Source organism: Lacerta agilis, chromosome 1, assembly GCF_009819535.1.
Source record: "Lacerta agilis isolate rLacAgi1 chromosome 1, rLacAgi1.pri, whole genome shotgun sequence".
NCBI lineage: Eukaryota > Metazoa > Chordata > Lepidosauria > Squamata > Lacertidae > Lacerta > Lacerta agilis.
In genome coordinates, this window is record NC_046312.1 from 50,071,523 (window position 1) to 50,097,971 (window position 26,449).

Consider the following 26,449-nt stretch of genomic DNA (forward strand, 5'->3'; position numbering starts at 1 on the left):
GATGCTTTTCTAGGCACAGGTCTGTGCTTTAAAGCACCGTGTCCAAGTACTCCCCCCCCCCTGCACCACCGCTTTCCCTACAAAAATCTACCTTTTACCACTGAATCAGAGCAAATGGCAGTGTTAAAGAGTGGGCTTTCATGGGGAAAGCACCGGGGCAAAAAGAAAACACTTGGACACAGCACTTTAAAGCAGGAACTTGTCCCTAGAAAGTACAGGGCAGAAGGTAAGTGTGGATGAGCCCTAAGCTTAATGCACAGAATGGATGGAAATGTATGAAAAGACCCAGTCCATCTTTGAAATGGAGCATAATAGGTGTGTACTTTTAAGTGAGGAAAAAAGTTACCAAACATCCTCATAACAGATATTTGTGGTATTTTGAGGTGTGTGAACAAGGAAAATGTGTGCATATGTGAACATATAACTCTATCAAAATTGAGGACTTTCAACTTGCTCAGAAAGGATGCCTAATTAAGCAAGATCTGCAGTTTCAAATTGAGAATGATGAGTCCTAACTAAACACACATTTGCATCTTGGCCTAAAATCAAGTTCATATTCCACAGAGATGACTGAAAGTCATTCGTTACGCACTTAGCAGAGGTTTTTGTTTTGTTTTGTTTTGTTCTTTTGTTTTTGGTACTCAAATGAGTTTACAAATCTCTTGATGGGTTTATTGTTCTTAATTTTACAAAACCAGGTTTTCTAATGAGAACTTTGTTGCTAGGTTTTAGCCCAGAGGAATTGAACACTAGAGTTAGAACTCTTTACATACTAGACAATGAAAATAGAATGTGACGCAAACCAATGAAACTGACATTTAATTAAATATAACTTTGTGACACATGTAAAGCATTTTACAAGGGATAATTACTGGTGTTTCATAACCCTCAAAACAAGGTAAAAATATAACTGGAACTCCAACATTAATCAATTAAAAGTAAATAGCCCTAATTAGTCATCAGATGTTACCCCTGCAACAGCATGCCTACTCCCTTTGCTGCAGAATACAATGATATTTCCGCCTAGAAAATCTCCATGCTGGTAAAGAGACAGGAAGAGCAATGGAGGTGGAGGGAAGAAGAAAACAGCTGCACTTCAGCTAGCCACCATCACACACCAAAAAGCAATCTGCTCCATGCTTATCACCCTCGTTTGCTGTGCCTGATGCTCTTATGCATCAGTAGTTTTCAAGTAATGCATCTTATGGAGCAATTCTGGTACACACCATATTTACACTGTGGAAAACATTCCTGGTTTGTGGGAGCTTACATCAGTTTCCCTTGTTGTTGTTGTTCAGATCGTTCAGTCATGTCCGACTCTTCGTGACCCATGGACCAGAGCACGCCAGGCACGCCTATCCTTCACTGCCTCTCGCAGTTTGGCCAAACTCATGCCAGTCGCTTCGAGAACACTGTCCAACCATCTCATCCTCTGTCGTCCCCTTCTCCTTGTGCCTTCCATCTTTCCCAACATCAGGGTCTTTTCTAGGGAGTCTTCTCTTCTCATGAGGTAGCCAAAGTACTGGAGCCTCAACTTCAGGATCTGTCCTTCTAGTGAGCACTCAGGGCTGATTTCCTTAAGAATGGATAGGTTTGATCTTCTTGCAGTCCATGGGACTCTCAAGAGTCTCCTCCAGCACCATAATTCAAAAGCATCAATTCTTCGGCGATCAGTCTTCTTTATGGTCCAGCTCTCACTTCCATACATTACTACTGGGAAAGCCATAGCTTTAACTATACAGACCTTGTTGGCAAGGTGATGTCTCTGCTTTTTAAGATGCTGTCTAGGTTTGTCATTGCTTTCTCCCAAGAAGCAGGCGTCTTCTAATTTCGTGACTGCTGTCACCATCTGCAGTGATGGTACACTCCATATTTACACTGTGGAAACATTCCTGGTTTGTGAGAGCTTACATCAGTTTCCCTGCTACAACATTAAAAAGTCAGGGAAGAAGGTTGTCTGTGTCCTAGCTTAAGTATCCTAGCTTGGATACTTAACCTCCCCGTCACCACAAATTCAAAGTCTCTCCTTGGATGGCTGCAATCCACCCCATTAAAACCAGTGTCAGTTTCTCCACTGAGACAGATCACATCTTATATATGCATATATAATTACACCTATAGTTTAAGCTTTAGTTATGTTTTACAAATGTTGTACTCCAACAACCTCAAGAGAGCCCCCACCCCTGCGCTAAACCGTGATTTACAGTGTCACTGACTTCTACAACTCCCATCACCCCAGTCAATTCTTGTCAGTCTTGAACCAACCTAGAAAACTAGAGCAGTGGTTTTCCCCCCCCCCCCAATCTGGATTGTGTTCCTAGGAACTTGGGAGTTACTTGGAAGCTGAGCTGAGCAGCAGTTACTTGACAGATGACAGATTGGTCTACCTGAAATATTAGCCCTCAGTCTGCTACTGATATTCCCTGCAATACAGATCACTGGGAAGTGATAGAATGATTTTTAAAAGGGCATAGTTGTAAAAAGTACCTTGTTGATTTCCCCTTCCAATATAGAATATAGAAAAGTGATAGAAAGTAGAAAGTATGTGATTGTAGAGCTGGGACTGAGAATCTGTAGTCCCTCCAGATGTTGTGCAATTCCAGTTGTCATGTTGATGGGCGCTGATGGAAGTTGGGGTCCAACAGCATTTGGAGAGCACACCTGTCTGTTTTAGAAAGCATAGCACCGCCCTCCATAGGTACTCCAAAGTACTTCAACCAAGAATGAAATTACCATCACCACGGGATATGTAGCATGCAGCATTGGCCAAGTTCACTCCTGCCCCATGAACTCACATAACTGCTATCAAAAAACACAGTGGGAAACAAATGCATGGTGTAAAGGCAATGAACAATGGAAACTGCAGTCTTTTGCAAACTCCTTGAAACAAGGTTCTCAGCTTTATTATTGAGGGTGCCTAGGCTGGTTTCATTCTGGGTCACACACACTAGCTCCTGTTGTAATCAATTAACTCAACGCAACAGAATCTCAGCCGCCTGGGTCAAACTGAACTGGGTTAAAATCAATTTACACCATCTTACAGTTCACTCAGTGGGGGCGGAGAACAGAAAGAAAGAAAAAACCCAGTTAAATCTATTATCACAAGAATTCAAAAAGAAACCTGGAATATGCCCAGAGTTCAGAAATATTTCAAAGAACCATAGAACTGTAGATTTGGAAGGGATCCCAATGGTCATCTAGTCCAACCCCCAGCAGTGCAGGAATTTCAGCTAAAGAATCCCTGGCAGATAGATAGATAGCCCACTTCTGATTAAAAACCTCCAAGTTCGGGCAATGCGTTGTGTGTACGTATTAATATCACCATGACTGGATGATATGGTCGTTCTCAGTGCCCCGAGGTATACCCTTGATGGGAGTCTCATGAGCTGGGGCAGGGCAGGGCGGGGAGTGACTGTACCACCTCACTGAGCATCCTTCCCTTCCAAGGATAACGCACAGGTTAACTTGGGTTTGTTTTTGGAACAGGGATGGTTGGGAATTCCCTTTGTGGTGGTGGGAGGGAGTGGGGAAGACTCTTTGCTTGGGGAAACCAGCCGCCTCCCGCCGCCCCGACCCTTTGCCCCCTAAACTGCCCTCTTCGCCACCCTCCCTGGCTCCAGGGAGAGGGGGGAGCCCGCCCCGTGCGCCTTCGGGAGGACGAGGCGCGCGCCCCGCTCACCTTCATGGCGGCGCTCCCTGGCTCTCCCCGCGGCTTACTCGAGAGGAGGAGCGGCAGCGGCGCAAGGTCGCCGCGGCTGCCAGAGCCTTTCCCCCGGCACTGAGCCTGCAGCTCGTCGTCCTCCTCCAGCTCTGGATGTAAACACCGAAGGAGGGAAGGAGGGCGAAGGAGGGGACTGGCGCTATGGCAACCCACGCCGGAAAAGGAACGAGCGCGTGGGTCCGGCAGGGGGGCCTGGGGTGGGGGGGCATCTTCTAGTGGGCAAGACCGGGATCCCAGGGGATCCTAGAGGATGCGGGGAGTTGCCAATTTTGAGGGGGGAAAGGGCCCTGTGTGCAGCAACTTCAGATGCAGGCTGTACTTGCTGGGAATGCTGCTGTACTGTTCATTTTTTAAAATGAACTTTATAAAGTCTATAGGAATCATAGAATTGTAGACTTGTAGGGACCCCAGACCCAGGGGTCATGTCGTCCAACCCCCTGCAATCAGGAATCTGCCTTATGTATAAGACAGTTGCAGGGGAAGCCACCATGATGCCCTCCAGGTTTTGCTGGACTACAGCTCCCATCATCCTTGACCAATGGTCATGCTGCCTGGGGCTAATGGGAACTGGAGTCCAACAGCCTCTTAGGGCACTGCGTTGGCTACCTGTGGTCTGTACACTGACTGGTAGCGGCTGTCCAGGGTTTCAGGCAGGAGTCTTTTCCCAGTCTTACCTGAAGGTGTCCCAATAGTCAACCTGGGCATGCAGGTCATATGGTCTGCCACCCAGCATTCAGCACATAGGGAAGGATGCCAACTTCAAATTTTAGGAAATGTTCTGTAAGAAAGCTTTAGAATGTGGAAATATGCACATATTCATGTGAACTTCTGTGATGTGTGGATTTCTGAAATATGCCTCTTGTGACCATTAACCCGATATTTCTTTTGTGTTTTGGGACTGTGATTAGCAACTCTTCCAAGCCTAGTACAGTGGTACCTCAGTTTAAGAACAGTCGGTTTAAGAAGAATTTGGTTTACAAACTCCACAAAACAGGAAATAGTCTCTTGGTTTGAGAACTTTACCTTGATCTAAGAACGGAATCCAAACAGTGGAAGGACACCGGTGGCAGGAGGCCTCATTAGGGAAAGCGCACCTCGGTTCAAGAACAGTTTTGGTTTAAGAACGGACTTCCGGAATGCATTACGTTCGTAAACCAAGGTACCACTGTACCGTATTTGGAAATGGAAACTAAGCTTTTCAAAACTGAGCATATAGTACAGCTCTCACAATCGAAAATTCTTTCTAGTAGCACCTTAGAGACCAACTGAGTTTGTTCCTGGTATGAGCTTTCGTGTGCATGCACACTTCTTCAGATACACTGAAACAGAAGTCACCAGATCCTTAAATATAGTGGGGGAGTGGGGAGGGGTATTACTCAGAAGGGTGGTGGGAATGGGTGATAGGCTGATAAGTGTGGAAAACCTGTTGACGACTCTAAACGGCTGCAATTAGTCTTGCAGGGAAAGGCAAGGGGTGAGATGGCTAAAGATGGCTTTGTTATGTATAATGAGATAAGAATCCAATGTCTTTGTTCAAACCAGGTTTCTCCATGGTTTTAAGTTTGGTGATTAGTTGCAATTCAGCCACTTCTCTTTCCAGTCTATTTCTGAAATTTCTTTGTATTAAGACAGCTACTTTGAGATCTTTTATAGAATGTCCTGGGAGATTGAAGTGTTCTCCTACTGGTTTCTCTGTCTTGTGATTCCTGATATCAGATTTATGTCCATTTATCCTTTGGCGTAGGGTTTGGCCTGTTTGTCCAATATAGAGAGCTGAAGGGCACTGTTGGCATTTGATTGCATACACAATGTTGGAAGATGAGCAATTAAATAGTCCTGAGATGGTGTGTTTGATGTTGTTGGGACCAGTAATGGTGTTATCCGGGTTTATGTGGCAGCAAAGTTGGCATCTGGGTTTATTGCAGGCTCTGGTACCAGTGTCCATGTTGAGTCCTGTTTTTGTATTATTGTGGGTGAGGAGCTGTTTGAGATTGGGTGGCTGTTTGTATGCGATGAAGGGTCTTCCTCCCAGAGCTTGAGAAAGAGAACTGTCATTGTCTAGGAGAGGTTGTAGATCTCTGATGATGCGTTGTACTGTTTTAACTTGGGAGCTGTATGTGATGACTAGTGGTGTTCTGTTATTTTCTTTTTGGGTCTGTCTTGCAGCAAGTTCTCTCTGGGTATCAGTCTGGCTCTGTTGATCTGTTGTTTAACTTCATCAGGTGGATATTTTAGTTCTAAAAAGGTTTGCTGTAGATCTCTTAGGTGAGAGTCTCTGTCTGTAGAGTTGGAACAGATGCGGCTGTAATGTAGGGCCTGGCTATATACAATGGATTGTTTGGTATGTTTGGGATGGTAGCTAGAAGCATGTAGATATGTTTGTCGGTCAGTTGGTTTACGGTATAAGGTGGTGTCTATGTGTCCATCCTGTATTTTTATAGTAGTGTCCAAAAAGTGTATTTCTTGCATAGATTGGTTCATAGTTAGGTTGATGGTGGGGTGAAAGTCATTGAATGTCTTGTGGAAGGTGTCCAGGGTCTGTTGACCATGTGTCCAGATAATAAAAATATCATCAATGTAACGCAGGTACAAGAGAGGTTTGAGTGGGTAGGAGTTTAGGAAACGTTGTTCTAAATCTGCCATGAAGATGTTGGCATACTGTGGGGCCATGCGGGTGCCCACTGCTGTGCCGTTGATCTGAAGGAACAGGTCCTCACCAAATTTGAAGTTGTTGTGGGTAAGGACAAAATGACAGAGTTTCGTAGCAAAGTCTGCTGTGGTTTTATCTGAAATGGTGTTCCTTATAGCTTGTAAACCATCGTTGTGTGGGATGTTGGTATACAGAGATTCCACATCCATAGTGACTAGAATAGTATTGTTAGGAAGGTTATTCAAAGATTGTATTTTTCTCAGAAAATCTGTGGTGTCACGTACGTAGCTGGGAGCACTGATGGCATATGGTTTCAGAACAGAGTCCATATAACCGGAAACCCCCAGTGTAATGGTGCCAATACCTGAGATGATGGGGCGTCCTGGATTTCCTGGTTTGTGTATTTTGGGTAGAAGATAGAAAGTTCCTGGTCGAGGTTCTGCTGGTGTGTTCATGAGGATCTGTTCTTGGATGTGTGGGGGTAGCTCCTTAACAATCTTGTTCAGTTCTTTTTTGTATTCTTCCGTGGGGTCTGAGTCCAATTTTATGTAAAAGGTGGTATTGGAAAGTTGTCTGTGAGCCTCCTGGATGTAATCAGTTTTGTTCATGATGACAACAGCTCCACCCTTGTCCGCCTCTTTAATTATAATGTCTGGGTTGTTCCTGAGATTATCTATGGCTCTCCTTTCAGCATGGTTTAGATTTTGTTGTAAGCGATGGTGTTTTCTGGTCACATCTGTTTGGATTCTGCGGCGGAAGCAATCGATGTACAGATCTAGTGTGGTATTGCGTCCATCAGGAGGGGTCCATGTGGAGTCCCTTTTAGTGTAACATTTTTTCGGTGGTGGTTGGTGGTCAATGTTCTGTTCATTAATGTGTTTGGAGGGTGGTGGATGTTCCCCAGTAGGTTGAACTAGAAGGTGCTACTAGAAAGAATTTTCGATTTTGTTTTGACTATGGCAGACCAACACGGCAGCTCTCACAATGTGCCACTAGAGGGCAACCGCAGACTGTTTTGAGGAAGGGGAAGAAATCAAGAGAGGAGCATTTGTCGAGCAGAGGGAGTTGCGAAGGGAACATGAACAGGAGACTAAAAGCCTGTCTAGTTAAACAAGGTGACAATCTCAGTAGGCAGGCAGATTGATGCAGGAAAGCTGGCCCAACAGATGTTTGGCTCTTAAGCTGTGTAGGACTTTAAAAGTTGAGACCAGCTCTCCAAGATCAGAAACCCATATGGAGTCAATGGAATTATTCCAATACCGGCAAAATAGGAACCAGTATTGTTCACAATGAACATGAAGCAGTGAGTGTGGTATGATTAAAGGGGCTATGTGGGTGCACATCAGCTCGCCCAGTCTTGCCAAAGGTGTCCATATTACTATGGATGTTGGTGAGGGGGCACCTATGTGCTTATGGCCTTGAGTCCTTGGAATCCTGCATGATTGGTTCCAAGATCTTGTGAAACTTGCATGTGTAGGTAGCCACAAAGAGACTTCTAGGTCTCTTGCAGTCTGTTGAGCATCCTACATAAGCCTTCTTAGTTTCTGCATTTATATGCTGCCTTTCTGCCAAGACATTAAAGGCCATTTACTTTATTTCACAGGATTTGCATACTGGATTGTTATAAAACTTTAAGCAGTTTACTAAAAGGATAAAACAATAAAATTATCCATTAAGCCAACTTTAAAAAAAAAATCAAAAACAAGCTCCAAACCAGAATATATGTCCACATTCTGCATGTCTGTGCAGGCTTGCCTAAACAAAAAAGTTTTTTCAGGCACCAAAAAGAATATAGGTATGATAGGTAAGACACCTACCTATTCCAATGTGTGAGTGCTAAAATAGCAAAAGAAATAATTCATATAAAATGTAACGTTGGCTGGCTTGAAGGGTAGAAGATTCCTCAACCTCAGACAGAAAGGACTTGTTGAACTTTAGAACCCCTTTCAGATCTATGGTGTACAGCACATCTTAATTGCAGCATCTGTAAAATGATACTGCAGATCTGGGAAAGGTGCAGGAAAGCCATTTCCCGTCCCTGGGGAGATGATGTTGTGGGCTGGGAGCAAGCCCTCTCCACGCACATGGGGTGGGATAGCCCCTGCATCATGGGTTGGTCCTTGGCCGCGTCAACCCAAGGCTGACCAATCCGGATGGACCAGGGACGTGGTGTGGGCTATTTAAACTGCCCATGGCCGAGGACATGTTCCTTTTCTCCCTGCTCCCTGCAGACGGGCAGGAGTCAGATATAGTCGTGTGGTTTCCAGTGCCTAAGCCACATTCTGTAACCAATAAAGTTGTGGCCTTTTTCACCCATTAACCTAAAATACTGTTGCATGTGTCTTTATACCACTTCCCAGGAAAGTTTGGGACCTTGCCACGCAAAGGGTAACCAAAATGATCAAGTGGCTGAAGCAGCTCCCCTTTGTGAAAAGGTGGAAAGTGCAACTTAGCAAACAGGTGGGAAAATATTGGCAACCTGCCTGCTCCTTCTCCCTCTCTTCTCACCTTACTATTGCTCCTCAGTACAGTAGGTGCACAGGTGTCCTGAATCTCTGGTCTACCTGGCAGCAAGCCAGTATGCTAAATCCAGAGCTCAAAGTTCAAAGGCCAATCCACACAAGCCAAGTCCAAAAGTCAGGATACAGACCAGAGTCAAACCCAAAGCACGGTCCTGAGAGGCCCTGGAGCATCCAAAGCAAGTTCCCTCAACATGGGCAGTTAAGCAAACACAGCAGTTCAGCTTCCCTTTTATACTTTGCCTGCTGATTGCAGCATCTGGGCTTGATGAGGCATGGGACCCACACCTGTTCTTAGCTTCCCAGAGCTAGTGAGCCCCACCTGGCCAGCTAGGGAGCTGGTCTGTGAGCCCTTGCCTGCCTCAGCCTCATGGAGAACCCTGCCTGCTGCTCCCTACACCTCAGAGCCCACCATGTTCATGAAGACAGGGCCCCCTCTGGCTCTGGTGATGGGTCCTACTGCTTTGGTTCCTGTGCACAGACCCCCATCCCTTCACCATTCTCCATCACCCTGTGAGTTCTTCCTTCTCCATCCCCTACTTGCCCCAGTGTGTTTCAGTTCTGGCTAACCCCCTCTCGCCAGGATCTTCTACCTCCTCACTGTCGTCTTGCCAGTTCATGACAACAGGAACACTAAACTCGCTGGTACAGAATTTCCCACTCTGCTGAGTTGCCTGTTCTGTAACCCACATCAGGATCCATCCTGTCTCTACTTTAGATTTTAAAGACATCTTAAAAGGCTGTGTTGAAGGATCTAAGCAAGAACAGTAGATACTACAAGTACTTTGGTCCAAATTTAATATGGCCAAAAGGACCAGGGGTGGATGGCGGGGAAGGGGAGAATGAAATTGGATGTGGATGGTAGACTACAGCTTTGAAACGGGAATTGCTTTGCCAGATAATTAAACTCATTCCTGAAAACTGCCCATTATATAAAAGTAGATGGGAAGAAGGTTGCACAAGAAAAGTCCTTTGTGGAGATGTTTGTTTACAAAGTGCTATGAGAGCAGTTAACTAACCATTCATTGGGTTGGACAAGTTTCTAATGTTTCCACAAATTGAATAAGTGACTCACGGACCTCCAGCAATTCATTTCAGCATCCAATCTAGCTCCCAGTCAAGTGGAGTCAAAAGAGAAGGTTAAGAATTGCATTCCACAGACTCATCCGGCTGCAGTCCAAGACCAAACTTTGAAATTCCACTCCAGCCCTCAGCTGGGAAGAGTGACCCATGCTGTGTTCGATGCAGTGACCTGGTTTTTGTTTTTCATGTTTTTCTTGCCTAACTATTTGAGATTGTCTGCCCAGCTGTTTTATAATGTGCAGCTGTAGAAATATGATTCTCTGCGTCTTTTGAGTGTCGTTTGCAGGGTCTGATCCTGAGCCGCACAGCTTTATAGCTACCATAATAATAAGGGTGTGGATTCTTTTGTCCTAGTTACAGGTAGGTAGCCGTGTTGGTCTGCTGTAGTTGTAACAAAATAAAATTTAAAAAAAACCTTCCAGAAGCACCTTAGAGACCAACTAAGTTTGTTATTGGTATGAGCTTTCGTGTGCATGCACACTTCTTCAGATATCTGAAGAAGTGTGCATGCACACGAAAGCTCATACCAATAACAAACTTAGTTGGTCTCTAAGGTGCTACTGGAAGGAATTTTATTCTTTTGTCATCACTCTGGGCCCTTTGGGCTTGTAGTTTAATATGGTACTGTATAGACAGCAGTAGTATAGGACAGTGGAATGAATGCTTAGTATAGTTCTAGTAAGTTTTAAAGACATTTCCTACCAGCCTTAAACTGAAATTTTTTTAAGTGTAATCAGGATCCTTAACATGAATGGGTTGGGGGAATCTGTAATTACTGTTATCCAGCAACAATAGGTGCTTTTAAGCCCACTAAGGGGACATGATTACTGCCCAATAATAACAGTTCTGGTTTACAAGCAAAAACCATAAAATACAAAAAATAACAGGTTGGAAATAGAAGCTGAAACAGAATGAAACCAGGAGCAGTATAAACCTAGTAGCAGAGTAACAGTACACCAGTTATTTTCAAAAGTACTAAAAATACGGAAGACTCAAATGCCTGGGGAAATCAGAAAGGCCACAACAAGGGCACCAGGTGAGCTTCTCTAGGGAGGTGTTTGATAACCAGTGCAGCAACACTGAAAAGGCCTTCTCTCTAGTCGGCACCTGGTGGGGATTCATGGAGAAGGGCCTCAGACAATTATCTTAGGTTCTGAGTAGATGTACACAGATGTGGCATTGAGACTGGGGGCAGGAATCTTAACAATGAAAGAAAAGAACTACAATAAGGCAAGGGTCACTGAAGCAGAAAAGAAGCAATGGTGAAGGGGATGCGGTTCCTGGCAATGGATTGAATTGAACAAAGCCCCTGCATGAACAGTATCATGTGATAATATTCATCTCTTGACATAGCTTTCGTATGGTCTCACATTACTTCTGGATCTGACAACAGGCTGTTTTATGCACCTACATTTTCCATGTGGCGAGCATTTCCAGAGAAGTGGTGTTTGTACAGTTCTAGTTTCCTTGGAAAGGAGGTCACAGGAGGGTTATGACATTTTGTAATATTTGCGTTCATTTACAATTATACAGGTGAAGCATAGATGGAAGCTCACAGCATAATTCTTCAACAGATGCCTTGACACCTGGTGCTTCCACATCAGTTCTACAAGGGGCTTTAAGATGCTTCAGAGCCCCCAAAACTCTGTTTTCCCCCATCCTCCTCTCCGGGCCATGCTACACATGATATAAAACATACAGTTTGCCCAAGAGTACAAGCTTTTTCTTTCCTAAATTGTTAGTATAGGGGTCCTGAGCCAGATAAGGACCCTGGCATGGGGGCAAAAGATTAAAGCCTCCCCTACTCCTCCCCGTGTCATGCCAGGCCCCCAATCCAGATTAAGCCCCTCTCCCATGCTGACAAAAATGTTTGCATCACAATAACAAATCACGTGGTAAACTTCATATGTAGTTTGGGCCCTGAGTGTGCCTCAAGTTGCAACTCAACAGATAGCTGGATCCCAACATTCCTCAACTGAGAATGGTGGAGAGAGATCCCACCAGCTTTTCATAGGTCTCTTGGCCAATCAAAATACCAGCAATTGATCACAATCATTCAGTCTCCCGAAGAAAGAGGTTCTTGGCAAGTTGCCAGGTCCAGGCAAGTTGTCCAAGGCCTCAGGCAACCCGCACTGATACAAAACACATTCACAGAAATCTAATAGAAAACTCCTAAAAAGTCATTTCAATAGATCTTCCAGTCTCCTTGTCTGAGTGCCTCAAGACTCTTTGTTGTTTTCAGTAGAAGTAGACCTGGAAGTCTTTATCTGGAAGCCTTCATCTGCCTGCCTATGTATAGCAAACTGAATCATTGTGAGAATGCTGTGTTGGCAGTGGACAGCTCCCTCTTGTCAGCAAGTGGGGATCCAAGGGGCAATCGCCTTCCCCTCCAAGGATAAGCGTCCAGAGATGCTGCTGTGTATGCATGCAAGCTCAAAGGGTAGCTTCATAGTTCCAATACTCAATATATATATATATATATATATATATATATATATATATATATATATATATATATTAAAAGTCCTCACCTATTTATAGATGAGTGCATTTTGTGTTAGTCACCCAACAATTAGCTTTTCTCATATTGCAACATTTGTTTATCCTTTCCCCTCCTCCCAATGATAAAGTAGCATGAAATGATACTCGGACAGCTCTTCTGGGAATTCCCACAGCTTGTTTGTTTCTGTGAAAATACATTGTGTTATCTAGCTGTTCTACGCAGATTAAAGCCAGCCTTTTTCCATATAAAAAACCTCATCCAAGTTGCACATAGCTAGGGCTCAACAAGTGAAGCTGCTGAAAACCTGCAAGAACACATGAAGCAACCCAAAGATGAATCTTCTAGCACTATCAACCTTATTACTGTCCTTTCCTAGGTTTACACCTGGTAAACCTGTCCAGGTGTGTCCTTGATGCTGCTGAAGATGCTGTCTAGACATCTGTCTCCGAGAACTCGCTTCCTGCATTTTCTGTTGTGATTTTACATTTCAGTGATTAAGTATACTGCACCCTAAAAAGATGTCCCATTCTTTTTCAGGGAATCCAGGGAGACAAGGCCACAGGTGAGCTTGATTTATGCCTGTTTTATGAGATGTCATGCTCTCAATGCCATGCTTATGCCATGCTGTTGTTCTATAGATTGTTGTAGAGTTTTTCTGTCTTATGTAATTGAGAAGATAGCATTCAGATCTGGGTGTCTATGATTCCACTCTTAGGGGAGGAAGGTCTTCTGGGAAGATCCCCAGCATGACTTCCATTGAAAACAATGGGAGCTGCTCAACAACGGGAGTAATGTTGTCACTCAGCTCCTCCCATTCACTTCATTTGAGCTCGTGAAGGGAAATGCTCAGTGGATTTTGACCCTGGGTGCCTTTATAGTAGCAGTCTGATCTCAAAGTTGCTGACCTTAATAAAAGAATGCATTGTTCAGCACCTCCTGCTTTATACATTTGAGATTAACTTTACTTTCCATGAGGTATTCATCACTATTAAATCTTGCAACATATTGATGAACTTGGTTAGCATGCTAAATAAATAACATATTTATTGATGGGTGGTCATATGGTCTTTGGTACTTCATGAACATTCTCAGTTCATAAATTGGAAGGAAAACAGGATTGGTTGTTTGTTTTCTGGGGTTTGGGTTTTTGGTTTGTTTTACAAGGCAATATTTCTTCCTGCCTGCTGTTCAAATGAGCAGTGCTCTGAGAAACTTGCATTCCTGGTCTAGCCCCCCATTATTTCTAAATGGGTAGACCTGCTGTTCAGCTCTGGTTAGACCTGGCATCCAGGCAACTTTCCACACTGCCGTTTGACATCTGAGAGGGAGATATTTAGGACCTACCTATTCTTCTGACTGTAAGTTTGTTTAACTGATTTTTAAATTGCATTGTTACATTGATGTAACCCACTCTGGAACCTTATGCTGAAGGGCGGGTATGAAATCATACTACTACAACTAATAATAATCGCAAAAAAATGGAAGAGTAAAACGGTACCAAATGTGGAAGATTGGCAAACAAAATTACTATCATACCAAAGTATGGCAAGAAAGATAGAAGTCAGGGGAGTAACAGACCAGACAACAGAGAAAGATTGGAAAACATTCAAAGATTATATAGGAAATACAGTGGAAAGGGCCAATCTTCTAATAAATGTATGAGAGGGCCCAAAGCAAATCAAACAAGGACAAACAACAAGTTTAAGTATACAAAGGGATATAGTTACAGAAACCACAATAAAAGATAAGGCTGGAAGTCAACACTAGGTGATGGGAAGGGGTAAAGAGAGCACCATAATTGTCTGTTTTATGCACAAACAAATCCATGTACGTCAATACTGTGTATTCTTTTTTCTTCTGTTCTTTTTGTGATGTATTTCTTGCTGTCAAGTGATAAGTGTATAATTTTTTAAAATTTAATAAAGTAGAAATGTTGGTGCAAAAAAACTAATAATAATAATAATAATAATAATAATAATAATAATAATATCCTTGCAGGAGAAACATATATGCATCAGGATGATATTGTTTACAGACGAAGAACACAGCGAAGTGCCATGAAATGCAATCAGAGATGTGTTTGGCCTAGATCAGAAGATGGGCTGGTCAACATTCCAATTAATGTCTCTACAGAGTTTTGTATGTTATTTAAAGCTTTACAACAGGCCTTCTCCAGCGTTCATTCTGGTCAATAATGAAATTTTTGTATAATGAAAACTCATTATACCAAAAAATAAAAACCTCCAAAAAAAACCAGATAGCTCTTTCCCATAGCAATCAGTGAGCCATGGTTGTTGGTGATACTACCCACTTCTTAATCAGGCTAGTGCCTTATTCCTGTTGGGAACCTTGATTGAAGTGCAATCACCACAGACAGCACAATACTGGAGTAGGCAGCAGGTTACAGTCAGACTTAAGTCTTGCAGGACCCAGGACAGCTCCCAAGCAGAGCCAACAGCGGAGAGTATGGTGGGGTGATGGCACTCGCCTAGTCTTGGATTGCCTTGTTGGAACTTACCAGGATGTAGAGGCGGGGCAAGGTCAGCATGGTGCAAACACACCAATGGGTGTGCTGAATTGGCTCCAGCAGTGTGCTTGCACTTTGCTGACCTTGCCAATGCCTTACCCCTCCCCTTCTCTTTCCTAATGGGCAACAGCAATGAGAGTGTCAGGAGGTCAGGGGATCACTGCCACCCCACCACACAATAGCTGATACATTCCAAAGCTCAAGGGAGTCCTTATATCCCCAAGTGCATCTTAATAATTGACAGCCAGAGTCCTGATCCTGAAGTGAAGCTGCAACTTTGCCATGGGGCAATGGACATTATCACCAATGAATAGCCTCAGCCTCTGGCATTGTCATCTCTAGCGGGGACTTTGAGGAGAGCAAAATAATTTGGTGGGATGATTAAAATGTTAATCTAAGGTCTAAACCATTGCTCCATTATCTGGAGTATAGAAACTCCTCCTCCTATGCAGAGTTGACCTCTGGTTCTATATGAGACTGAGAGTCCACAAGACCTTCTGAGATAATGATGTTGGCTTGTGGTCATCATTTTCAGAAGAGCCATAAGAACATAAGAAACTATCTTATACTGAGTTATACTATTGGTCCATCTAGCTCTGTAATGCTTACATTGACTGGCAGCAGCACACCAGTCAGCAGTTTTACTTAAGTCCCACTTGGAGATGGCAGGGACATGGGAACATGGGACCTTCTGCATGCAAATCAGATGCTCTATCACTGAGCTACAGCATTACCCCTGTCTGAAGGTGACTGGAAATATCATCATCAGAGGGATCTGAAGGCCAGACATTTTTAAGTTGAATTGAGCTGGATTTGCACCCTCAAGTTTTTTGTGGCACAGGCTTTGGTAGGCAGCGGGTTGCAGGATCAATTACATGAATCAGACAGCAAATGTGTTGGGTTGTATATGACATAACCAAGTCTGCTATACCCATTTTATACTTTGATATCTTTGTACAATTGCAAAAAACAAAACAAAACCCATAACAAAAAGCATTTTACACAACAGACATAACAAGTGCTGAAGTGGTCTGTGTACTGTAAGCAAGAGAGACAGTGCTGGCACCCACTTGCTTCCAGCATTTAAGTTTCCCTGGAATGTTGGACTATTTCACTGCTATACCATATGCAGAGAGTAGCCATACTTAGGTGGATAATTTTTGAAGAAGGTTTACATGAAAGAAATCCTCCATTACACACACATTCACAATTTCCCGGGAGCCCTGTTCTACATGAAATATTTCATAATGGTATACCCAGGAGTGCAGGGAACTTTCCCATGTTGCCAAAACATATTCTGTTTGAATTCCACACACATAATATGGGAACTTTCAATGCATTCCTTTCTCTCCCTTACATTTTTTTTAGCTGTGGAAGAGAGGGATGTGATAGCTGAAGCAATGCAAGAATTTGTAACACTGACATGTATTCAGTTTATCAGGCGTTCGACAGAACATGACTACATAAATATTTTCCCTGCAGATAAGTAAGTTTTATCTCTCCTGGTGATATCTAAGAATACTACTATTGCTTGGATTTATGTTGACATTCTGTTTCTTCTCTTCTGCTGAAGCTTTCCCCACAACTTGTTGCAGTCCAGATATTGGCAGACTCCAGCTCCCACAATCCCTGTCCATTGGCCATGCTGCCTGGAGTAGATGGGAGTTGGAGTCCAACAGCGTTGTAAAGCTGGTGTTAGTAGGACAGCTTTCACCAAAACAGGATGCTTTATAGGTGGTTGAAACCCTGACCTTGCCCCAAAGCAGGCCAAGGAGATGAGGGAACATTACGTCTGGCAGCCTGAAATGCTTGCACTGACAGAACTATTGCCATAGCACAGTGCTGAGTTCCTTGCTTTACGTTTTAAGGTGGTCCATATATTACTAGCAGCGAGTGTCCAGCAATGCCTATGAAACTGTGGAAACCACAAAATACTGTGTTTTTTAAATGGATGATACTGTTTGTGAATTTGGACCTGTTGTGCTAAAAATCAGGTGAAGTCACTCCAAAGTCATTTTTCAGTCTGCTGTCTGGATTCAAAATGGCACCCGGCATCTAAGCGTCAATGAAGTCCACTGCCCCTACATTGGGTATCCTTGTGACGAGTTTGGTGATGATACCTCAAGAGGCGGCTGATCCTATTCCAAAAAAAGTCACACCAAAGTTGCATTTGGGTCCACCACCTTGATTCAAAGTGGCGCCCAGCATGCAAACAGTGACAGAGTTCCCACCCACCCCCCACCCCACTTCAGGACCTTTGTGCTGAGTTTTGTAATGATATCTTGAGAAGCAGCCAAACTTATGGAGAACAGACAGACAAAGCACTTTCCAAAATATCACATTTATCCATCTATAAGACGCCCCACGTATAAGACGCCCCCTATTTTGGGGGGACTCTGATTTAAGAAAATGGGGGGAGATGTATCCGTGTATAAGACGCCTCCAAATTTTTGTCATTATTTTTTGGAGGGGAAACCTAGTATTATACACAGAAAAATATGGTATATAGTAGAGAAATAAATGTGAGATGACGTCTATGTTTTTGGAGATAGTAAAGATGTGCTGTCTTCTAGAGTGCTCCTGGACATTCATCTTTTCTGGAAATTAGATGTGTGTAACTAATCATATGTGATGCTCAAAACATAAGATATCAACATTAATTTATAATCGGAAAACTCCACTGAATTCATTGAGGCTTAAGAGAAGAGTTTTGGATTTGATATCCCGGTTTATCAATACCCGAAGGAGTCCCAAAGCAGCTAACATTCTCCTTTCCCTTCCTCCCCCACAACAAACACTCTGTGAGGTGAGTGGGGCTGAGAGACTTCAGAGAAGTGTGACTAGCCCAAGGTCACCCAGCAGCTGCATGTGGAGGAGCAGAGACGCGAACCCGGTTCCCCAGATTACGAGACTACCGCTCTTAACCACTACACCACACTGCATTCATACTCACCTACTTCTCATTTAACTCAGTAGAGCTTACTTCCGAGTAGACATGCACAGGAAAAGGGCTCTACTAAACACACACCTACCTCACACAGTAAAATATGAGAGAGTATGGCACTTTGTGCTCACTGAAAGGCATGTTATAAATGTACTAAATGAAACTGTATGCCACAGCTTTATGTAATGCCACAGGTTTTTGCTTTCCATATTCTCAGGTGCTGGTCTTACTTTGGAAAGATTGGAGGCAAACAGCAGTTGGGCTTGGCGAAAAATGGCTGCATATATAAAGGATTAATTCAGCATGAAATCAACCATGCCCTGGGTTTCATACATGAACAGGCCCGGAATGACCGAGACAAGTATGTTAAAATCCACTTGGAGTATGTCACAACAGGTAGGTCCACCAGCATTCAAGGAACAGTTTTAACCCTTGCTTGCTGTAGAGGATTATTTAAACAAAAACATTTCTATATTGTATATTGTGCATATATCTTCAATTATTCTGAGCAGAGGGTACATTTAAACCATGTAAAAATAAACAACTAAAGCAAGTAAACAACAAACAACTTTAAGTATTTTGATCTCCCCAGAGCAGCTTACAAATACCAGTAGTTAGTCAGCCCCTACACTCAGGCTTACAAAAGGAAAAAAGCATTGTAGTAGTAGTAGTAGTAGTAGTAGTAGTAATTATTATCATTATCATTATTATTATTTTATTTATTTCTACCCCAGTCACTCTGGGCGACTTCCAACAGAAGGTTAAAAATGGAAGTGGGGAAACAAGCAAACCCAAGCACTTGTTCTTAAAGGGACTCAGACATTCACAAAGGCTTCAGCAGTGAAACTGTTGCTAAGTACACAACATCTTTATTTTCACAAGTACCTGTGAAAATCATTCTTCTCTCTCTTTCTCCCCCTGTGTTCTAACTCTCCTTTGAGTGCCTGCTGCATTTACTCTCATCTTTTACAGGAGAACAGGGGAATTTCGAGAAAGTGGACTCTAACAATCTGGGTCTTCCCTATGACTATGGTTCAGTGATGCATTATGGCCCGTAAGTTGTGTTTCAGGGCACCTTCTCTTTTCAGACAAAACTGCTCTTAACTGTAGTGCAAGGATCCTCTTTTATATAATTTCATCTCTGTCTTCTCCTTGGAGCAATGTGCGAGAACACGCTGAAGCTGCAAGGGAGTGCAACTTCTTCCAACACTGGTTGAACATCCAAGCTGAAACCCTTCCTACTTATCACAAGAACCTCTGCCTTGCCTGGATTTTGTTTCAATTTGTTAGTCTTCATCCTACCCATTACTGACAGCCAGAACTGATCTACAACATTTACAGCATCTTTGGGATTGCTGGATAGGGAGAGACAGAGAAGAAGCTGTACCCCAAACTGCAGATGACCTCTCTCAAATGTCTTCATGTAGATGTTAAAAAGGACAGAATAGAGCCCCGAGGAACCATACAAATGAAAAGTCATGGGATTGAGCAAAAGTGTTTCATTGCCACATTGGTACATTATTGTTGCTGAACCCCAAATCTTTTGCATGTATGTATAGACAACCCAAAGTCTGTGAAGTTTTTATTCTCCATTTCCTAGGATGGTTTCCATGCAAATATTATTTTAGATGTTGCATTATAAAACAATGACCCGATAGAGTTTGATGAGCACATCTATTCCTGTTCTCTGCAGATACGATTTTTCTAGTGCTCCCGGGAAAGCAACCATTGTCCCCATCCCAAATGCATCTGTACCAATTGGTCAGAGAATAGGACTCAGCGACCTAGATGTGAAAAAAATCAACAAGCTCTACAGATGCAGTAAGTGTTCAAAATGCTAGATGGGTAGTTTCCCTTCTGATGTTGTTAATTTTTTATAAGATTTGAGAGCAGCTAGTGCTGCCAGATTTAGTGACCTAGATGGGCATCACCTCACCTTAACATACTTTCTCTTCCAAATGCCATGCTTTGAAAACAGTGAATCATTTATTCTGCACTTGAAAGGGCCCCTCTAGCATTACACTAAAAAACAACAACAACAACATTGGAGTGGGGAAGTCCACAAGAGCACTCTTCCCTTCCATTCTTTCCAACAACTGGCATTCGGAAGCATTGCTGCCTCCAGCTGTGGAGGTAGAGCATAGCCATCATGGATACCAGCCCCTTCAAAAACATATTATTCCATCCCACGTGGAACTTTACAAGTTCCCTGTGCTGGAAAGGAGAGCCTTCCCCAAGGTGCTGTCCCATGCAGGTGCAGTATGTGTGTGAATGTGCAGTATTTGGTCATCTACAATCATTTGGATCTTCTCTTTGCAGTCCGCACCTGCATGGGGATGCTGCTGTATTGAAGGGAAGACCAACCCTTTATCACTGGATTCCCTTACCAATTGGGAACCTATAGGGAAGGGGGAGTGTTTAATGTGCCTCTGTATGCTCAGTGTACAGAGTTCACTCCCCCTGCACAGCTCAACAGTCCTAAAACACAAGCCCTCCTTTTTCTATACACCCACCCCACTGGGCCCACTCATCATAACGAGGAACATTTCGCTAATACCGTATATATTGGTCTTAATGTAATTGAAGTCATGAATTGCAATTGATACATCATTTGCTGCCTGGTGTGTGTGTGTGTGTGTGTGTGTGTGTGAGAGAGAGAGAGAGAGAGAGAGAGAGAGAGAGAGAGAGAGGTTGTTAACAGGCATATTTTAATTTATTCCTTCCTTTACTAGGTTGAACAGTAATATATTTAATGAACACTGAGTTCTCCCTCACAGAGGGCAAGGATAGATAAACAGAAAGTTGTGTTGGAATTTTCCCTTTGCACATCTCATTTCCCCCTTATTTTTTCTGTTCTGCTCTTTAGACTGTTGTAGCACTGTGCTTCGTAATCGAAGGGGCAACTTCTCCTCTAATAATTACCCATATTCATACCCCAAAAATGTCACATGCCTATGGCTGATCCAAATCCCAGAAGGAAAGGTAAGGATGCTCAAATCATTGTTTAATGTATCAGGATTATACAACAGATAAGAGGAGGGCAGGGAATGGACCTTTCCTTATTGCTACTTGTATATTTTTAGGAGTTGCAGTCTGTTTATACTCTGAACTTATTGACACAACACTAACCTTCAGGTTAGTTTCAAGTACGTGACACAGGCTATGTACACAACCATACATTTGAAGCACATCTCCCCACCCCAAGAATCCTGGGAATCAGGGCCCAGACAAGCTAAAATGTATTTGGCTTTCTTTTTCTGCTTTAGGTCTTCCTGAAGTTTCATGTTTTGGATCTCCAGCGCTCTCCAAACTGTGCCTCCGACTACATCCGAATTTATGATGGAAACAACAGAAATGCCCGTCTTCTTGTTGACAAGTTATGTGGAGCGGGGCAGTTGCCGGCAGTGGTGTCTTCTGGAAGCATGATGCTTGTGGAGTTTGTGAGTGATGAGACCACTGCATCAAAGGGTTTCACAGCCTCCTATGCACATGGTATGAACAGCTCTACTCTCACTGCTTGCTGAAAGCATCAGCGCTAGGAAAGAAACACATACAGTACATGCAAACAACAACAACAACAACAACAACAACAACAACAACAATAATAATAATAATAATAATAATAATAATAATTTATTTATACCCCGCCCATCTGGCCGGGTCTCCCCAGCCACTCTGGGCGGCCTCCAACAAATACCAAAATACAATACAAAGTCACAGTTTAAAAACTTCCCTAAACAGGGCTGCCTTTAGGTATTTTCTGAATGTCAGGTAGTTGTTTATTCCCTTGACTTCTGATGGGAGGGCGTTCCACAGGGCGGGCGCCACTACCGAGAAGGCCCTCTGCCTGGTTCCCTGTAGTTTTGCTTCTCGCAGTGAGGGAACCGACAGAAGGCCCTCGGCGCTGGATCTCAGTGTCTGGGCTGAATGATGGGGGTGGAGACGCTCCTTCAGGTATACAGGACCGAGGCCGTTTAGGGCTTTAAAGGTCAACACCAACACTTTGAATTGTGCTTTGAATTCAAACAAACAAACAAACAAACACTGGTGGAACAGTTTTCCAATGGTATTTTAATTTTACGCCGTCTTTCCCTGGATCTGAATTATCCAAATTCTCTAAATCCATTTGCTCTCACATCTCACAACAGCCCACATAGAAGTCTATGGACCTCAAACTAATTGCTCATCTTTGCATGTCTGAGCCCACCTGAAATTTGTTTACTCAGACATACCTTACCCCAAATATGCCCTGAGATATACGGGTATACAAATTCAATAAAAAAACAAACAATGCCCACTCAACAACTACTACTACTACTACTACTACTACTACTACTTATTATTATTATTATTATTATTATTATTATTATTATTATTATTATTTAAATGCCCACTCAACCACTTCAATCTGCAGACCTGGTCCTGTTGCAGGTGCCATGTAATCCTCATTCCACATTTGCAAGCACCCACCCTTTGGAAATTCTTGCATATTGACACCAGGCAGCTGCCTTCCCTGTACTCTTATTAGCATTGCAAGCCTATCCAAACATGCAGAGTGTTGACATGTGCTTTAATCTGGTTTATAACTTATCGTTGGTTTTAAGTATTTTTGAATGTTTATTATCGTTGTTTCTAACCGTTCTTTTGCGGATAATTCTATTCTTTTTGTAAGGCGCTTTGAGGTTACATTACAATCAAGTGGTATGGAAATCTTGTGAGATAAATAAATAGATAAATAAAACAAAGGGAGAAGCCCATGGGAATGCTGCCTTCTGCAGAGTCAGACCATTGGTCCGCCTAGCTCAGTATTGTCTATCCTGATAGGCAGTTGCTCTCCAGGGTCAGTAGAGGCCTGTTTGGAGTTGCTAGGGATGGAGAACCTGGGACCTTCTGCATGCAAAGCTGATGTTCTGCGGCTAAACCACAGGCCTTCCCCACTGGATTCAAATTAGGAAAAAAGAAAAAAAAATCAATTCTATGGCCCAATGGAGGGATAGCAGTGCCGGACCACAGTTATCTCCTTCCTGCTTCTCAACATGTCAATTGGTGGAGATTGCTGCAACCTACCAGTCATGGTGGGACCAGTCAAGAACTGGCAGAGTTTTCACCACCTTTCCCAATGCTTATTTCTCTTCCTCTTCTCTTGGTGTCTTGTTTCTGCCAAGACGGAATGGGGAGTTTATGTTCTTGTTGATTTTGTATCCTGCCTACCCTCCACCTAACCCTGTAAGAAAGGCTATACTAAGAGAGAGCTACAAGGCTCTCCATCATCTTCATGAATGAGAAGATTTCCCATATCCAACCTCAACACTCTTGCCATTACACCATACTGGCTTGGGTGAACTCTTGCATCCATACAAGTGTCCTTCATTTAGAGTGAGAATTATTTTTAAACATACTGATTTTTTTTCCTTTTATTCCATTGATCCCCCCCCTTCTTTTCATTACAGTGATATGTGGGGGGACTTTCACGAGCACTCATGGAGTGGTCACTTCTCCAAACTTCCCAAGAAAATACCCTCCAAACAAAAAATGCCTATGGATTATCAGTGCTCCAGCAGGAAGCAGGGTAAGGGGCAGGAGGAGGAGGGTGGGCTTCCCTGACTAGGGCAATGATTTTACACAGCTCATTACTTTCCCCCTAAAGATCTAATCTCAATCTCTCTTCAGAAAAGATTGTGTTAGATCAGGGGTAGCCAATGTGTTGCTTACTGCTGCATTCAGTCATGAAATCTATCATGCTCCAGATCTGCCTTGTTAATTTATGGGTATGCATATTATGTATGTATTTTCAAATCCAAATGCTCACTGGCTTTAGTGCATACTATGTTGTTGAATTTAGTGCTACACATAGAAGTTGGTGCCCTTATTGTGGTTCCTACAGATCTCCCTAACGATGGGCTCCTTTGACCTGGAGGAAGCCACTGGGTGCAACTATGACAGACTTGTCTTTCGTGATGGCAGCGACATCAGTTCTCCACTTCTTGGCACTTTTTGTGGGAAGACAGAGGTTCCAGCTCTCAATTCCACTGGGAGCTTCCTACGTATAGAATTTTACAGTGACGTCATTTCTCAATATTCCGGGTTTAAGCTGGACTACTCAATCAGTTAAGTACTGTTGCTAGAGTATCTGGGTGGGAGATGGCAAGATTTTGTTTTGAAAAAAATTGGGGAAGAAATAATGATTTGTTCCTATTGTGGAATTGTTGCCTAGAGGGATATGTGAGTCATCTGTGTTCCTCAGAAGTTTGGTTAAATGGAAATACACCAGTAATCTAGTTATAGTGACATGATGTGCAGACCGGCACAGGAGTGTCAAGTAACCGAGGCTGCAAATGCCTCAACAGGGAAATGAGCCTGGGGCCCATATGGCTCAAGTATCTCTCCACACTGGGCATAAAGCCTGTAATGAGAAGTTTGGGTTATGTATAGCAATACAAAAATGGGCCCCAAGTCAACTTGAAGGTTATGTTGTGAGGAAGAATAACCTGAACCTCACTTCCATTTCCTGACACCCAATGCTGCTTTCCAGACAGATAAAAGCCCTCTTTGAATCTTGGAGAACTGGGAAAAGCAATACATGAAGGAGGAGACTGCAGGGACAAGGGTGCAAGCTCCATACAGGCCATCTCATTGCCCTCCATGAGTTGGAGGATGACTTCTAGAAGCAGGAAGCATGCTTTCAGGGTTTTCCCAACTATTGGTGTGCTTGTCTTTCTCCCAATTCCTGAATGCCTGAAGAGGGCTAAAGGCTAAGGGCAATGTGCTAGGGTCAGGGACATTGTGCTTGAAAGGCCTTTGCATCTAAGTGTGTGTTGATGCAGAAAGATGGGCAAACGGACAGCTGCAATTTCCCATTCTTGTCTCATTTGCAGGGGGAGTGGCTGGTATGCCGGCCCCCACAGTGCCCTTCTTACGGCTCACTTGGCTATAAAAACAGGTGGACCAGAAGTGGACCACCAGGGCAATGGCCCTTGTGCTTATTTATTGCATTTAGATCCCATCTTTCTTCCAAGGAGCTCAAAGTGGTGTACATGGTTCTCTACCCTGACAGCAACCCTGTGAACTAGTTAGGCTGAAAGACTGTGACTGGGCTCACGTCACCCAGTGAGTTTCATGGCAAGAGCAGGGATTTGAACCCTGGTATCCCAGGTACTAATCCAATGCTTAATCACTGCACCATACTGGCTGCAAGGAGTCCACAGCTTAGCTTCACTACTAAGCCCAGTCATGAACTCAATCCAGCAATGGTTTGTCAAAATATTGTCCATGCTTCCAGACTAAAGACTTTAGAACTAACCCACAATTAGTGCTTGCATTCATAAATGCAGTAAACTTCATTAATGCTACGTGCTCTGCCTCAAGCCTAGACTATTTTAATCCTTCAACAGAGTTCCCATGAGTATGGACGGATGAAACAAACTTTACCTGTCATTGCAGTTTTGCCGTCATGAAGAACAGCATGCAGGAGGATGGCCTTTGTCCTGAACTGCCAACAAGAAAGAGGGTAGAAATTCTGATGCCAGATTGTCTTTGCCTCTTGCTGGTGTTGTGCTTTGTTTCTTTTTAAAGACTGATCAGTTTCTCTCAGTAATGACATAAATACTCCCAAGTGCAGAATGCTGAACTGTATGCCTGATTTGCCAAAACACCAAGGAGCAATTGAAGCAGGCAAGGAGAAGTTCTTCTGTGCCGTATCTCTTCAATTACCATTTTTACTAGCCATCTGTTGGTGCCACCTTGAACTATGTAACAAAAGATGCAAGTAAAGCTTTAAAAGCCCATCGTTTGCATTTGTTTAGGTACACAGGCCTTTCCCAATGGAAAATGCCAATCATTCTCCTTGTAAGTCCAGTGGCTTTATTCATGACAAGTGCCTGTATCCATGTTTTTCAAGCTCTAAAGTCAGGAATCAGTGGCATTGCCTTGTGTGTTGTGTGTATGCTGATGCACAGAGTGTGCTGGGGGCATGTCCCATCATTATGACTTAATTGACTGCTTCTCTGTGTTGGCAGCATGTGGGCATCCAGAGAATTGTGTGCCCTGTAGAAGGCCACAAACCCACTTTGCAGTAACCTTTTGGTTCTGGAGACCAGAAGAATCTCATGGCCCTGACTACCTCTCTCTTAAAAAGTGATTTCTGTCTGAAGCCTTCCATGGTACCAGTTGAGAAGCTGTAGGTGTGCCAAGACTATCTCCCCTTGCTCCACATGTGCAAGCAGATAGTGGCTGTGATAGCTACAGAGTTGTCCTCTCACCATCACCATCACCATCACCATCAACATCAACATCACCACCAGATTGCCTCCAGTAGCGCATCTGTCCAGCTCCAACCTTATTGCCACCCCGCCAGCCCCAATTCCAGTCAAGGAAGTTGTATTGAGGGCAGTATCAGGAAGGTCAGCTCTGCTTAACCAGTCCAGCTGCTACTGGCTACAAGGGAAAGGGTACAAACAGGCTTCCTGCAATAGCTCAGTCGGTAGAGCATGAGGCTTTTTATCT

At 43.4% G+C, this 26,449-nt stretch overlaps 1 protein-coding gene across 1 annotated transcript; it reads left to right on the plus strand.

Annotated features, from left to right (window-relative positions):
• The first annotated feature begins 12,644 nt into the window (after nucleotides 1-12,644).
• LOC117046867 (astacin-like metalloendopeptidase) lies at nucleotides 12,645-25,729 on the plus strand. Its single transcript, XM_033149352.1, has 12 exons — nucleotides 12,645-12,877; nucleotides 13,014-13,038; nucleotides 14,475-14,615; nucleotides 16,372-16,489; nucleotides 18,165-18,343; nucleotides 18,920-19,001; nucleotides 19,641-19,768; nucleotides 20,814-20,929; nucleotides 21,214-21,439; nucleotides 23,398-23,516; nucleotides 23,832-24,054; nucleotides 25,388-25,729. The coding sequence occupies exons 1-12, from the start codon at nucleotides 12,809-12,811 to the stop codon at nucleotides 25,399-25,401; spliced, it is 1,440 nt and encodes a 479-aa protein (XP_033005243.1). The 5' UTR covers nucleotides 12,645-12,808; the 3' UTR covers nucleotides 25,402-25,729.
• Nucleotides 25,730-26,449: the final 720 nt, after the last annotated feature.

Bases quoted from the DNA above. Each gene is read 5' to 3' on its own strand.
- LOC117046867 (XM_033149352.1), top strand. From the start codon at position 12,809: ATGAATCTTCTAGCACTATCAACCTTATTACTGTCCTTTCCTAGGTTT. The intron at 12,878-13,013 runs GTGTGTCCTTGA...ATTCTTTTTCAG, and splicing joins CACCTGGTAAACCTGTCCAG to GGAATCCAGGGAGACAAGGC. The intron at 23,517-23,831 runs GTAAGGGGCAGG...TGGTTCCTACAG, and splicing joins GTGCTCCAGCAGGAAGCAGG to ATCTCCCTAACGATGGGCTC.